Here is a 15,906-nt window from a genome sequence, read left to right as displayed (position 1 = left end):
TGCAACTTTGTGCTGGGAGATGAGCCAAAGGGTAAAATTCTGCAACACACGGATGACAATCAGTCCTGGGCTTGCCTTCTTCCGGGAACTTGGTTAATATGCCAGTATCAACTGGAATAAATACTTTCTCCAGCAAATAAATAACAGATTCTAGGGGACTTCGCTTACTGGATATTACTACAACTGGAGATGATCTTCAATATCCAAGGACGGTGACTTCTAGGGATAAGGAAGCCTTTCTAGAACAAAATGTGTAAGTGGTCCCCAACTTTTGAGTTATTTTGTGTTGTTAGACCTGGCAGCTTTTTGGCGTGTCTCCCCTGTCTTTTTGCCTTCTGACCTGTTTTTATGGTGTACTGGACTCTGTTTTTGCTGGTTTATTGTCTCTGTGTACTTTACTGCTGCTAATCAGGGCAAGTGCTCCCTATATATACTGTACTGTTGATTGGTTTATCCATGATCGGCAAATATGATTTACTGGTAAGTCCCTACTAAATTGCACTAGAGGTGCCCAGGGCCTGTAAATAAAAGCTACTAATGGGCCTGCATCACTGATTGTGCCACCTACATGAGTACACCTGTAAACATGGCTCAGACCTGCCACTGCAGTGTCTGTGTGCAGTTTTAAACTGCCAATTCAACTTTGCAAGTGTACCCACTTGCCAGGCCTAAACATTCCCTTTTACTACATGTAACGCACCCCTGAGGTAGGCTCCTGGTAGTCCGATGGACAAGGTGCAGTGTATGTTAAAGGTGGGACATGTACTGAGGTGTGTTACATGTCCTAAAAGTGAAATACTGCTACATTCAGTCTTCACTGTTGCAAGGCCTCTCTCTCTCTCATAGGTTAACATGGGGGCTGCCTTTAAATAACTTTAAAGTGCAGATTCCCTTTGAGGGCAGATAGAAATATGGAGTTTGGGGTCCCTGAACTCATAATTTAAAAATACATCTTTTACTTAAGTTTTTAGATTGTTCGTTTGAAAATGCTACTTTTCAGAAAGTAGGCATTTTCTTGCTTAAACCATCCTGTGATACTTACACCTCTCCTCTAGCCAGTGACACAAAGGGACCTGGGGTGTAGCCTGCATATCCTGATGAGCCATCTGAGCTAGAGTGGAGGGAGGAGTGGTCACTTACACCTCAAAGGAATGTGCCTGCCCTCACACAATGCAGTCTCCAACCCCCTGTTGTGTATCTGGGGCCTGGCCAAGGAAGGATCTTGCAAACAACTGAGACCTTCCTTTGAAGTTTACCAACTTCAAAGGCAGAAAGGGGTATAAGTATTAGACCCAAAACCCCAGACTTTGAGAATCTTTTTGGAATCAACAGGAACCTCTGCCAAGGAGAAGAGCTTAAGAGCTGGAGGAGTACTCTCCCTTTGCTGTGTTGCTTTGCTGTTTCTACCTCAAATGAGAGCAAAGGCTAAACTCTGCTGTGTATTCTGCTTGAGAAAGTTCTCCAAGGACTTGGAACAGAGCTTGCCTCCTGTAGGAAGTCTCAGGGATATTAAGGACTTCAGTTTCATATGCCTACAGCACTGGGAACTGCATGTTTTGTGCTGTTCAAGAAGAAAGACCACTGCAACGCCTTCAACGACGCCGCTGGCCTGCACGGTGACCTGCTGATGCCACACAGAGCCGCACTGCCTGGCTTTGCAAAGCAACCCTGGTCTCACCGACGCAGTCATCGGACAACTTCAGAGCCACTGCTCGCACCATGACCTGTGGGCCCCGCACTCTGGCATCGCCTTGCTCACACCGCAGTCTGGGCATCCCCGATGACGACACTCCTGAGGACACCGGCGCCACTGCCTCCACCGTCGTCTGTGGGCAGCCCATGTGAGGAACACAAAGCACCGTTCTGTCCTGCACCACAGCCCTAGTCCACCAGCACCATCAATCCCAGAGTCAGACGTCCCTGTTGGCACCGTGACCAGTGGATGCCACACAGAACGTGCCTCGCACAGCCGACTTGGGCCTACCGATGACAGCACTTCAGCAACGATGATGCCACTGCCTGCACTGTGACACTACACTTCGCACTGCCCCGCTTGGCACCGCAGCCCTGACGCCATCCACACCAGAGCTCCTGACTTTATCAGCCCAGAGTTTGATCCACAACGTGTGTGACTTCAAGGGCCTGACAACCTCACACCGACTCAGGAACAGACACCGCAACGCTGCTGTCCGAAGCTCACCGCGAGGATCACAACGCCTTGCGAATCCAAAGGTACTGTTTGCGGATGTTTCCGACACATAGCTTACCTGCAACGCCAAGGGCGGCCTGTACTGTGTTTTGTTGCTCACGATGCCGTGATAGCTCCAGGTGGAGCCACCAACTTCAAAGAACCGTATTTTGAAGTTAAGTTTTTTACAAAATTCATATCTTTAGCAATGTATGTTGGATTTTTCTCATTTTTGTCTTGTTTTACACAGATAAATATTGCCTATTTTTCTAAAACTCGTGTGGTGTCAGTTTGTAGTGTTTCACTGTGTTACTGTGTGTGATGTGAAAATGCTTTACACATTGCTTCTGCGATAAGCCCGACTACTCGTGCCAAGCTACTAAAGGGGTGAGCAGGGGTTATCTGAGCTGGTATCTCCCTATCCTGACTAGAGTGAGTGTCCCTACTTGGACAGGGTGCAAACAGACTGCCAACTAGAGACCCCATTTCTAACATGTAATATATAATACCCCGTTTTTGGTCCTTAACACATTTGTTCAAGATTAGAAGCTTAACTATGCTCTTCCTTAAGTGACAGAGGGTCCTCGGGCATAGCAATGTCTGCATTACACAGGGAGCATCGCACTTCACAATATAAAATTATGCTGCTGGAACTCACAGCGCCTAGTGTTGAACAACTGGATGCCCATATCATTTCCTTAGCAATGAAGGGAAACATGTCTTCATATTAGTATGTGGGGGCAAATGGATGAATGGTTTACCAATAGTGACACAAAGAGGGCTTCAGATGTGGAGTACAGCTAAAACACTCCTTTGCTGGAAGAGGAACATTAGTAATCCAAGGTATGTGTCTGGCCTGAAAGGACTTTAGGGGATGGGATGTTACTGGCAAGACAGGAGCTAGAGCAGGAACGGGGCCTTGAAGACAGTTGAACAATGACAATCAGGTTATGGGCTAGCTTCTTCCCAAAAATTCACACATATCCAACTAAGCTATGCACTGACATTCTGCTCTTTGGCTGTGCCAGTACCAACTCCTTTACAATCAGAGTCTTGACAGGAAGGCTGACTACCTTGGGGAAGATGGGGACAGTAGCAGAAGGGGGGGGGGGGGCATTGACTATCAACAAAACTTTAAATGATAAAATGCTTGATGGTTTGCACTTTCTTAGAGATACTTGTGAAAAAGAATTAGGCCTCCTGAAGGATCTTGACCAGGAAGCTGTACTAATGTGTATTAGTAGGGTGGCGATATAGGGTGATTTGTGATATCCAGCTTAAAGTTTGTATATGGACTACTACACAGTGCAGACTCTACAAGATGGGCATGGTAGGGAATAATGAACACCTGAAACCAACGGAATGCATTTTTTCTTAACTGTTATTTCAGCATTTTAGATCATCCAAACTTTCTGGGATGTAATACTGAACTTTTCAAACCAATATTTCACCCTATATTTTTTTCAGGGGTGTGGAATTCCTATAGCCCGATGCCCAGGATTTATTGTTTGGAGTCGAGGACAACAAGCTTTCATGTTTATTTTGTCCCTGGGACAAGAAGGCCCAACCCCTGCAGCACAGACACTTTGGCTGACAGTTAAAAGTACCACATTATGGAGCGAGGAAGGGTATTGTCTACAGTTGAGATAATACTTGGATCCATATGTTAACGCTGTTTAAACTTGTATTTATGGTTCATTAATGCAATGCCTTTATTATTAGGGTGAGTGCTCTAAATAAACGTTGTAAACTCGGGTTCCAGAAAAGAAGAAAAACAAAACGTGCATGCACGGTTGCCATTTTTAACAATATGAGGTTATATATAAAGCTCCTAGAATGCTCTTCGATGAGATGCAAATACTTGCAGAAGCTTGAAAGCAAGACTGATGATTCTTTGCTTTCAAAATAAAATGTTCACAACAAAATGCGACTACGAAAAAAATGTTTTGCTAAATTACTGTGAAATGTTAGGTACTATTTCTATGAAGGAGCATTTAATAAAACGTATTGATCTGTGCTAGTATTTCCAAAACCCATTCATAATGGGAACACAGCGTAACCTGTTTCAACAAGATTATGGGAAACATGAAACTAAACAAGCATTGACAAAGTCAATAGGTCCAACATTGGTGGCCACTCTTTTGGTTTTATCAAAGTGTGTCTTGTTTTGACACAGCCTTTGTAAAAAGTTATTGATGGGGGAGCTGCTGGGCCCTACCATTGGAATAAGCACTGCCATAACAGTTCCTGGAACTGAACAAAACTACTTTGTGTGACAATGTGCTCTTTGTGAAAGAGCAGATTGCTATCGCTCAAGGTGAAGACAGCAGACACAGGGCTAGAGAGAGAAAGAGAGGGATAGAATATTACTAAAAACTAAAGGTCTTGGTTAACGCCAGACCTAATTAGAGGCCCAATTCTTAAAGTCACAAATGAACACCCATGGTATGTGTCTTTGGATTAGTGCAAATGTATGTATAGCAGAAATTCACGAGGATGTACAGACGTAGACCAGGAAAACATATTCCTAGAAAATATTTGTGAATTTTATTTCAACACAAGCACATATGGATGTGTAAATTTGCTCATGTGAAAATCTGTTGAGTGCTTAAAAGTTCACTTTCCCTCCAACTGCTATTTTCCCAACCTAGGAAGACATTTTACTTCTGCCCTTGTCAGAAGTACATTTCCAACCTTTATCCTTTTAGAAAAGATTAAAGAAGAGCTGGAGAAAACCCTTAAAACATGCAAGTTAGTAGGTTTGCACAGACTCAAAGGGCCATTCAAACCCTGGAACTATTTCCTACCGCTATCTCCAGCCCCCGGAAATGTGAAAAATTAAGGAAACTGCTAATATTCAATACCTACTATAGTATTAACTCAGGGATAATTACAGAGGCTATTATAAGAGCTCTCATATAATGAGATTGCTGCCATAATTTGTTGCTACACTACATGGCACCAAAGGGACAAGTAGATTTATGAAGCAACAGGTCCCATGGGCAAGTAGATATTTTATTAAATTGTACACCTGTTACTGTTGTGCTTGGGAAGCCAACCACTTTTTAAATGATTTGCGCAAACTGCTATTTAACTGTCGATAGTATCAGATGCTAAACTCCTCCTCGTTGTGCAATGCATCTACGTTCAATTCACACAGGATAATTATTCCATGCTTGTTAACCTACAAGGTACTCTTTTGCACTATGTTCTTGATCCCCTAGGGCAGTGGTTCTCAACCTTTTGACTTCTATCGACCCCCCACTTTATCATTACTGGAACCCGGAGACCCCCACTGAATCGTTATGGAATCTGAGGACCCCCAACTGAGGCATTACTTAAAGCTGAGGACCTAATCTGTTAATATCATGTAATTTTCTAAGCAGTCGCGGACCCCCTGTAACGATCTGTATTTAACAACTGCCTCATCTTGACCACTGACTCCATTTTGTGCTTAACTCAGCTTTAGCCACCATCACATTAAAAAGGTATTTTTCCCACGCCCAAGATATGCAATGTGTTTTTGGCTCATGTTTTCACTCTTTGTGATCTTTCTCACCAAGGGCTAGAACATAACATGGAGGGGGTTGAGTTAGATAAGGATGTACCAGGATGATGTTTATGGTACGGCAAGGAACGGTTTGGTTTTGAAAGAGCACCTTGGATGTGGCCAATCTACAACGTGCCCTTCTCAAAACCAATCTGTTTTGGCCAGCGTTTGCACAACAACTCACTGGATGGGAGGAGGATTTCTACAATTCACTTCTCTGCCTTGTTTAAAGTACATAAGAGGAGGAAACTAGACAGCTGTGGAAATATTTAACTCTGGTCGGGACAGGGACACTTGTATCTGCCACTCTCCCTTGAGGGTATTTCTCGCTCTTCACAGTTGACTGGGCTCACGGGCTGTTGCTGGCAAGGAGATGAAGCAAGCGAGTCCCATGGTGATTAATTTTTTTTATTAACATTTCTAGCATTGCACTGTACATGAATATTTAATCACAGTATATGCAGATATATAATCCACAATTAAAGTAGTGTATTTTCATTGTTTTTATGAGCATCATTAGTCTACGGCTGTGATTAGTTTTGGAAATGTATTTGTGTTGCTGCATTTGACCTACATGCCTCTTCTATTCGAACCTGTAACAGTGCTTTAATAAATGTGTTACTCAGACTAAGAGCTCTGCATTGGTGGAATTCCTTTTACTCAGGTTTTCTCTCAGTTTAAAGTAAAGCAGTACATTTTTATTTCACTGCAGTGACTTTCTTCTAATGTGCACTCGTGTTGTACATAACTTTAGTCAAACCTTGCAAAGTGCCTTGATAAATGTGTTTCTCGGACTGAGAGGTTTGCATACAAGAAATTCCTTTCAGTATTTGTGTATTTCTTTTTAGTCTGCAGTAAAGCAAAACAACCCCTGAGGAGGTTTTGCGGACCCCCATGAGTCCCCGGCCACAGGTTGGGAACCACTGCCCTAAGGTACTATGTATATTAACACACTCCTAATTAAATATCTACTTCCACAGTACTACGTCTGTACAGGACACAGACACCAATGATGCCTGGCTTGTGTTTCACAAAATTTAGGGTAAAACATTTTGGACCAGTTTAGGATAATAGAATTGGTCTGGCGGCACGTTCTGTGGACCTAATCTTAATTCTATGCATGGTTGGCAGCACAGTCTGAAAGCACTACACTCAACCCCATTGCCCTGTTCAGTGGCACAAACAGCCCACCACAAACAATACGCAAGTAATCATTTTTAAAAAATTATATATATTTAAAGATGTATTTTTAGAATCATGACAAAATAAACTTTCTTGGGGATAAACGCTATCACATACTTATGCCTTAATCAAGTTATCACAAGCTTTGTTAGTACCAATGCCATGTCACTTCTTGGGGGTATGACAGCACAGAACCTAAGATCAAAGTTATGTTTCACGTCTTGTCCTCGTATACACGCCGCACCTCCAATTTGCCATGAAAGCCAAGTGTTTTGAGTATAAGAAGAAAAGGTAAGAGATCAAGTCATCATATCTTAAGTCAATACAGTTCTCTAAATTCCAAATTGACATTTGCAGTTCTGATGTCAATATTCCATTGCGGAGGAGGCACAGCCATCAATCTGCCTGAAGACAGATCAGTGGTCTCATTGTTCGAGAAGATGATTCAGATCTCACGTCATCAGAAATGTTTATACAAATACAGCAGGAGTAAGAAATAGGAGCAACCAATATTTGTGCCCCTTTTTTATATTAGTGGTTACTAGATGCAGGGTGTTTCTAACTCAGGATGATTTTAAAAACATGTTCTCCAGCATGCGATTGGAGGCAGGGAGCTTCATTTCTGCTGTTGAAAATATTGTCTGATTAGGTTCTTTGAGTCTAATTTGATGTACTTTAGGCATTCTAATGTTTTCTGGCTATGTCCATGCTCAAATATGTGCAGTAAAAGCACAAATAGTATTTGCTTACATTTATAACAGTTTTTGCTTGGGCCAGCAGTATGTGCAAAAAGTAACTTAAAAAGTTTTAATTTTTACACATTCTTTTTTTTTAACTTGCAAATCAGCTGCATAAGCACACCCAACATCAAGCTCAAATAGTTTTGCATCAGTTTGTTTTTGTAACCGGTTTTACTCATAGGTTAACAATGATGCTATATGTGTGAGTTGTGAGACAGCTACAAACCAATACATTTTCATTAACTCTAGAACTCAAAAAGCGCAGTCAAGAGTTATCACAGAGGCCTACAGAGAGAGACTGTATATGATGCAAAATTGGGGGTGGGGGGGGGGGGGGGGTCATGGGTTAAACGTGGCCCCGTAGTCGTTTCTACCATCACCTTCAGAATAACACAGTAAATTAGAAGGCCAAAGGGCAATTTCTAATCTACTACTTCTGATTTAACACATCTACATAAATTTGAGAAGTAGATTAAGAAACTATAGTTTGGAGACAAATTTACATATGTTTATGGTTACCAAGCTTTCAAATAATAGCAAATATTATCAATTATTACACAAAAAGAGGTATGGGGGAAAAATATCACCACAATAACTTGGCAACATTATCACATCTTTCGCTTCACATTTAGTAGGTTGTAGCACATTGAACTATTTGCTTAAAATGTCACTGTGATCTGTGAGGAAGGTTAAGTTTTTAGAAAAAAATATTTTATTGGTTAATAAAAACCATAACAAAAAGAAGAAACACATTGAAAGGATACATAAGATACATCCAAAGAACGTCCTAACACAAATGTACAAAAAAAATGTAGACAATATTAAAAATAAGTACTAAAACTGAAGTTTAACCCTCTTGGAAACAACGGGGGTACCCAAGTACAATTGGGCAGAAGAAATTAGGTGAACTAACACTGGACAGGGCCACTTACTAGTCAGAGGATGCCTTCAGGGCGGCCCGAGCCCCTACATCACCGATAGCTGGTAACCAGGGGGCAGGTTCTAGTATATGGGAGTAGACAGTTGACTTTTACTAGACTGGATTTACTGGGACCGCCAGGGCTGTAAAGATTCTCAGTAACTGGATTAGTCTGGTATTTAAATTCCCATTGCTTGGGTCAAGGGCTGTTATAATGGCCGCCCTGCATGACCAGACTCCTAAGGTGTTGAATTTGTTCCTCAGCAGTTCCCTTCTCTGGGGTCCCATGACTGGGCAGATGCAAACCACATGGATTAGGGTCTCCCTGGTCTGATGGCGTAGTCTACAAACCTGTGTTTGCAATCCTGCATCTCTTTTCCATTTTGGGAGGAAGTCCAGAGTTGGTAAATCTCCCAACCTCATCCGTAGGAGGGCCAGCCTGGTTTCCTGTGGTAATGTGGTGGATAGGATACATGGTTCCTTATCCCGCACATATGAATTAAGGATGCCATCCATGCGATCGGTTTGATAGCGCCTCCAAATCTTCTCGTCGGCTTAAGATCTTGGCAGATTTGTTGGCTCCTTTTCTGAAGGCTAGTGCTGATAATGTGCTATCCCACAAATCACTCAGTTTAAGCAGAGCTAAAACTTTTTCCCCAGTGGTCCTTAAAGTTATTGTTACCCCTCGCAAGGGTGATTTCGTGCCAGACTAGGTTTGCTAAAGACCCCATGGGCACGGAATAGAGTTTATAGCAGCCGTTCGCAAAAGCAGCTAACCTTGCCAATGATTGCTTTGTTAGGGAAAACTCCAGTCTGACCTGGGCCAGAGATGCTGATCTAAGTAACTGGATGACTTGCTTATAGGATTTCACTAATAACTTATCCAGTGTGGCTACCTCCGCCCCCCTCATTATTTCCGTCCCATATGCAAGAGTTGGCAATATTTTTGCTCACATGATCATGGTCATTGGTTTTAGGGGCCGCCCAGGGTGGATTTTGCCAGGGTGCCAAAAGCCCGGTTTAGAGCTTGTGCCTTCTCTGTTATTGCTTCTTTGTGTGCTGAGAATGTACCCCTGGAGTTGAACCTGACCCCTAAGTATGTGTACACAGCTACCGCCTCAATGTACTGCCCATTTAACAGCCACTTACGGCGTGGGGTCAGATTTCATTTAAGGGGGAATATTTTAGACTTCCTATAGTTAATTTCTAAGTTGTTGGCTAGTGCACAACCTCCTAGGCAGTTGAAGAGTTTCTGTAAGCCTACCCTGGTATTGCTAAGCAACAGCAGGTCATCTGTGTAGAGTAGGATAGACACTCGACTGCCCCCTAAGCATAGGTTTTTAGAGCAAAATGCTCATAGCAAGAATCATTTGCTTAATTGGAACAAAAGATGTGTACATGGACACCTCGTTTTTCATTGGACACTTCCAATACTCAACCATCTGGTGCCGACAACAGGGCCCCTTAAGATTATTAGATAAAAGGTAAACAATGGTCTTAGCAGCGCACTGTTTGTAAAATAATAATAATAATAATTAGTGAAAGGGACGAAAGTTTTTTAGACTCCCTTTGCTGTTGCAGCAGATTCTCAGTGTTGCGTAGTTCCAAGTCTGTCTTGAGTTCACGTCGCACGTCTTCCTAGCACATCGATTAGCATTCTTTTGATCTCATTCTTGCATGTTTTTTCATTCTTGCTTTTGCCATTTATCACTGTCTTCATGGCCTTCCTTTAGTCCTTATCTTTTTTCTAAGTCTCTCCCCAGCTCTCAAATCAATCAAGTATTTGTAAACCTTGGCTAATCACCCAGGGTCTCAAGGCGCTGGCTGTCAATCGAAACTGATATTACCTACAAATGTATTTCTTAAGTGTTAAGTCTATGGAGTGAGATGAACCAGAGACTGCTCTGGTATTGGGTCACAACGTATGAACTGTGCAAAGGAAAACTGGGGAGAAGGTCATGTCCCACTTGCTTAGCAGCAATGCAAGTACAGGTCCTCCTCGCCACAGTCCAAGTATGCACCACCCACTCCAACGTGATGTTTTCGGCTTCATGCTTGGAAATGACAGGAAGTGGGAAAAACCGGCTTCCCTTTTGTAAGCATGATAGGAAGTGTGGCACGTACGAAGACGTGTTAGGGGTGAAACATAGGATTTTTTGCCATGTGTACACTGCTGTGGGAGGGCGCAGATGCTTAAGAACTGTACCAAGGAAGACTTTGACTCAGAGTAATTAAGATTACCGGTAGGTAACCGGGTCAATTCTTTTAATGGAAGACCACTGACGATTCTTGTTGCAAACAGGTACGCTGCGATCGTAAGTATTCTGCTTTTTTTTTTATAATCCCACACTTCAAGCACAGCAGTTTATAAAAATAAATAAAAGTATCGGGTTCAAAAAGAGTGTCGCCCCCCACCACCAGCGCAAATAAAGCACTCCTTTAAGACCAAAACCAGGGCAGTAGAAGAACATGAACAAATAACGCCCCAGTGCATTACACGCAATCAGCCCACTGGCACTGCTGACAGCGGAAACGTAAACACGGACTATTTCATCAGTTAACAAAGAGCTGCTTCTGACAGCTCACACGCAAGTACATAGGCTCCGTGTGATCTCCGAAAGCCCGTGCTGGAGCGAGAAGCTTGGACACCCCGCGACATAACTCTCTTTTTCTAACGACTCCTAGCACCGTTACCTTTCAACGCCAGCAGGTGCTCCTGTTTCGCTTGATTCACTTCCATCGTTTCAACCCAAACCCCTTTCGCCTCGCCAAAAACAGGACCACCGGCGGAATACCACAACTGCACCTAGCCACTGGAGTTACACCACGGAAGTTGACCTGGAGGCCGCCAGCAGCGGAAGAATATGGAGTGCGGGCACGTGACCGGTGACGACACAGCCACAGATAGGTGCAGGCATGAAGCCGTGGGTGCCATGTTGGTTATGCAACGACGCGCTACGTTTTAGGTACCCGTATTCATCCACATGCCTACATTTTGTGTCTTAGTATATGAATGCAGAGTAATACTTCACCCTTTCTAGCTAACATGCTAAACATCACAATAACCTGTACTTCCGTCTCTAATTATGACTTGATGTGCGTGTCTAAGACTTTATTTGCCTGGCTTTTGAGTATCATCAGTAAAATATTAAACGTGTCTTCCAATTGCTTCTTTAGGTTGGTAGCAAAATGAAACGGTGGCCTCATAGTTATCCCAAGTGTCCTTCGCGGAGATTGCTTGTGGATATTCATTTGAGAAAAAGTCTGGTGGGAAGTTTAGAATGTGCTCTTTAAAGTGAGGATTATTAACAGTTGAAAGTACCGCAGGACTTTTAAGGTACAGAAGAACCTAGAGGGAAGGCGGTGTTATATCTAAGATGTATTTCAGTATTCTAGAATATTGTCATTTTGTTATTGTAATGTATGCTGTTATGTTTTAATTTGCTTGGAACACAGAGCGTGCCGGTTCTCGAATGTTGGACATGCTTCAGTTGCCTGGACGCTCAGCGTTGGTTGGTGATCAGAGCGGTCGTGGGTTCCTTTATTTAACAAGATACAAGCCTACACAGTCTTGCTTGGATTCTTCCTTTCTGGAATTCCTGGAGTTATAAATTCTGGCTATTCCACGCTACTGGTGGCTAACAACACCCCTCGCCCGTAGCCACTGACAAAAACCAAGTCTGGCTTCAAATGGCCCAATCAGGTGAGGTGGCGTGGCTGTGGACGCAGCTGAAAAGGTGACTGTGACAAGCGTCTCCAACATTATCACCGTGGCTTCGAGAAACTGATGACGGCCTGAGATGCTGCATGAGAAAAACCCAGCAAGGCATGGGCGGAGGCCAGTGCCTCGGGCACATCCTCGCAGGGAAGTGCAGGCGTGGTGCAGCAACAAGCAATAATGGCACCAGTGGTCTCCAAACGTTTTAATGCCGTGCCCCCCCAAGTTGAAAAATAAAAATCATTGGGCCCCCCTTCAGAATTTTTCACAAATATTTTATAAAGATGGCAATGTTTAAATAAGTCTAGATGTTTTTAAACATTGCAGTTAAGTACTGTTGCCATTTTAAAAATGCAATAACATGTTTCTGCTTAAAACAAAACACTGTTATCTGTGAAATGCTTCTTTTGCCCAGAGCCTGGCGCCCCGCTTGGGATCACTTGAGGCCCCCCAGTTTGAAGACCCCGGGATGGCACACAGGATACTCTGACCTGGATCCACTGGCTCTCGTGAAGAATGACAATTCTCCAAGTGGAATGACTAGAGAATCTAGATTTAATTAAAGACAAGTAGGCTAACATTATGCTTAAATTCTATAGCAGCCCTTTAACCCCATCAGTGCGGGCGTCGGCCACTGGCCGATGCCCGCACACCCATCCTGCTGCGGATTACGACCAGTGGCCGATGCCAGGGAGGAGTTTGAAAAATCCAGTGCATCGCACCAGAGGATTTTTTTAAATTTAAAACCCCATTGGTAGACACGGAAGAGCTTCAGTGTCTCCCCACCCCTCTGTGACGCGCTGACGTCACACTTTGTTTTCCCCACTGGAGCAGTAAGCAGCAGGTAAGGCCACTTTCTGCTCCGGTGAGGAAAACGGGCCCAAAAGCGCCTCCCCACCGTTCGGGAAGGCCTCATTCAAAAGGGGAGATTTTATATATATATATATATATATATATATATATATATATATATATATATATATATCCATCAATATAGATATATATTGAAGATCAACTCTGTATTTTATGTGAATAGCTGAGTGGATTAGTAAAGCCAGTCATTACCAGCACTATAATACAAATCAAATGTATGTGCGAGGGGGCTATGGAGAGATGAAGGGCATCTCCTGGGTAGTAGTGAGGGAATCCGAGGAGGAGGACTGGGAGAACCAATAATGATTGTTGGACTGGGCGCCAGAGGGGCTACAGACTGCGACGATTGGTATGTGACAAGGTGAAGTAATAGTGTGTCTTTATTGTTTTTTTGAGTGTCTTGAGAGAACGTACTGATGTTGCACGCAGCACACACATACCCACCAGCTATTTTGTGACTGTCTACGTAGGCTAGTGTTTTAGAGCGAGAATTTAGCAAGTAGCAGAAATGGCATCTCGTTGGATGACTGCTGCTCAAGCCCTAATGTAGTATGGAGGTGGTAGCAGACGAAGGAAGAAACTCCATTCACAACTCCAGTGTAAGTTTTAAGTTGAAGTTTTATTGTTGGATCCACAACAGTCATCAACACCCTCTCAGGTCCAGAGCCAACCTCCAACTGTCCACCCACAAAGCTCCAGAACCCGAGGGCACTGATCTCACATGGAACATAGAACTTATAAGTACAAAAGATCTAAGGCAGCAAGGCCATACAAGTGACAGCATATTTGTTCAAAAGGTTAAACATGTTACACTAACAATTATGTGTACACGTACCATCAAGTGTAAACAAATGTCAGTAAAGTCACATATTACATCATCTTCCCCTTCACAACAACAAACAAAGTAAAGAAGTTAAATATTACCACAAAACTATTACAACACAAAATCATCAAACTTGGAAGGCATCTTAATAGCTCTCTTACTGTGAGTACACATCAAACTTGATGAGTTTGGAAGATTCCTGCGGCATGCAACATTGTTAGGTTCAACTATCTCATCCTGGATGGGTTGCGTTTCTAGCTCATTCTCACATGTGGTATTCGAGGCATGAGCTTGTAGTCCGTCTCCATTATTTTCCACCCGAATTAACTTGGTCAAACTTGTATGTGGAAACTTAGGAACCTCATGAAACCAGGTATGACCTGAGATGTCTACCTTTCTGTTCGCATAGACTTCGTTGAAAATTTCTGCTTGTCTGGCAGAAATAGGGATAACACTATTTCTGTTCCACCACCCTCTGCCATCCATTAAAACAGAAGCTTTAGTTACTCTCATTACTTTAACAGGTAGAGAGTATTTTGATTCTCCTTTAGGGACCCTCTGAGGTTTTTTAATTAACACCTAATCATGAACATTTAATTCAGTTTCTTTAACCTTGTTCCTGATATCATAATTATCTTTTTGGCTCAGATGTTTCTTTAAAACTTGGCTTCTTAAATCATTCAATGTTACATCACTTTTACCTAATTTGTCTGTTAAAGAGTCAGTCATCCACGCTGGCACAAGCTTAGACCTCGACTCTCTCCCTCTAAGCAGAGCAAAAGGGGAAACTCCTGTGGTGGAATGTGGTGTATTCGAATAGGCCAAAATTTTCTCTTTGAGAAAATCATGAACGTTGTAATTATTAGCTAAAGCTGTTTGATTACCTTCTTTTAAAATTCTATTGGCTCTCTCTACCAAGCCATTAGAAGCCGGACTGTACAAGGCAACCTGTAACTGATGAATATTAAACTTCTCCATGAAGCTTCTCATTTTCTTAGAAGTGAAATGTACTCCATTATCGGTGACAATCACAGACGGAGCACCTTCCAGTGCAAACAAATTTGACAAGAATTGTATGGCAGTGTCAGTATCGGCATCCTCCACAAATGCAAAATAAATCCACTTTGAGAAGTAGTCTATTGCTACAATTAGATATCTCAAGTCTTTTGACAGCATATGAAAAGGTCCAGAAAAATCCAAGGCAATTTTTTCCCACGGTTTGCATGGCAAAGGAACACTGTATAAAGGTTTAACACTACCTTTCCAGTGTTTATCTGACACTACACACGTTGGACACGTATCAATAAAATCTGCCACTTGTTTATCAATGTTGGGCCACCAATATTTTTCTTTTAATGTTTTACAAGTGGCAGAAACACCCAGGTGACCCTCATTAGCAATTTTAATCAACCTCAATCTCAACTCATTAGGTGGTACACAGACGGAACCTCTCATACAGAATCCATTTTCGCAGGATAATTCCATAGCTATCTGTTTGTACGTATTCATCTCACCACAGTATTTTTTTTTTAGGCCAACCCTGTCTAATGTAATGTAAAACCTGAGATAGTAAGTTGTCATTAGACATGGCTAAATTCCATTCTTCCTGCGTAAACAAACCATCTGATGCAGAGACAAGATCTAAAACACCAACTACGCATTCTGTGTCTTGGTCATCACTTGTGTCAGTAGAGTGTGGTAGAGGAAGTCTGGATAAACAATCTGCCCTTACATTTTTTCCTCCTTGTACATATTTCACCTCAAGATTATACTCTTGTAATTTGGATAACAACCTTACAAGTCGGGCGGATGCTTTACCCAGACCATTGCCACTCATTAAATACACTAGAGGTTTGTGATCAGTGTAGATCTCAAACTGAGTTCCCCATATGTATGTCCTAAACTTTTGGACA

General features: G+C 42.6%; 2 protein-coding genes across 4 annotated transcripts in view; both read right to left on the bottom strand.

Moving 5' to 3' along the window:
* The window catches only part of SHLD3 (shieldin complex subunit 3), a 31,972-nt gene extending 20,563 nt beyond the window's left edge, over positions 1-11,409 (bottom strand). Inside the window, exon 1 of the mRNA XM_069222826.1 lies at positions 11,274-11,409. The gene's annotated coding sequence lies outside the window, so the exon portion shown is untranslated. The remainder of the gene's footprint in view (positions 1-11,273) is intronic.
* The window catches only part of TRAPPC13 (trafficking protein particle complex subunit 13), a 321,232-nt gene extending 309,821 nt beyond the window's left edge, over positions 1-11,411 (bottom strand). For 2 of the 3 annotated variants that reach the window (XM_069222798.1, XM_069222805.1), the window contains exon 1: positions 11,274-11,410. In XM_069222798.1, coding sequence (XP_069078899.1) covers positions 11,274-11,319 — 46 coding nt within the window. In that variant the 5' untranslated portion in view covers positions 11,320-11,410. Of the gene's footprint in view, positions 1-11,273 lie in introns of all 3 variants that reach the window. The other variant, XM_069222813.1, reaches the window with a different exon arrangement.
* Between the last annotated feature and the right edge of the window lie 4,495 nt (positions 11,412-15,906).

The sequence above is a fragment of the Pleurodeles waltl genome, chromosome 1_1 (assembly GCF_031143425.1).
Source record: "Pleurodeles waltl isolate 20211129_DDA chromosome 1_1, aPleWal1.hap1.20221129, whole genome shotgun sequence".
In the NCBI taxonomy this organism is placed as follows: Eukaryota; Metazoa; Chordata; class Amphibia; order Caudata; family Salamandridae; genus Pleurodeles; species Pleurodeles waltl.
Note: the sequence above shows the minus strand (reverse complement) of the source record. Positions and strands in the feature narration are given on the sequence as shown.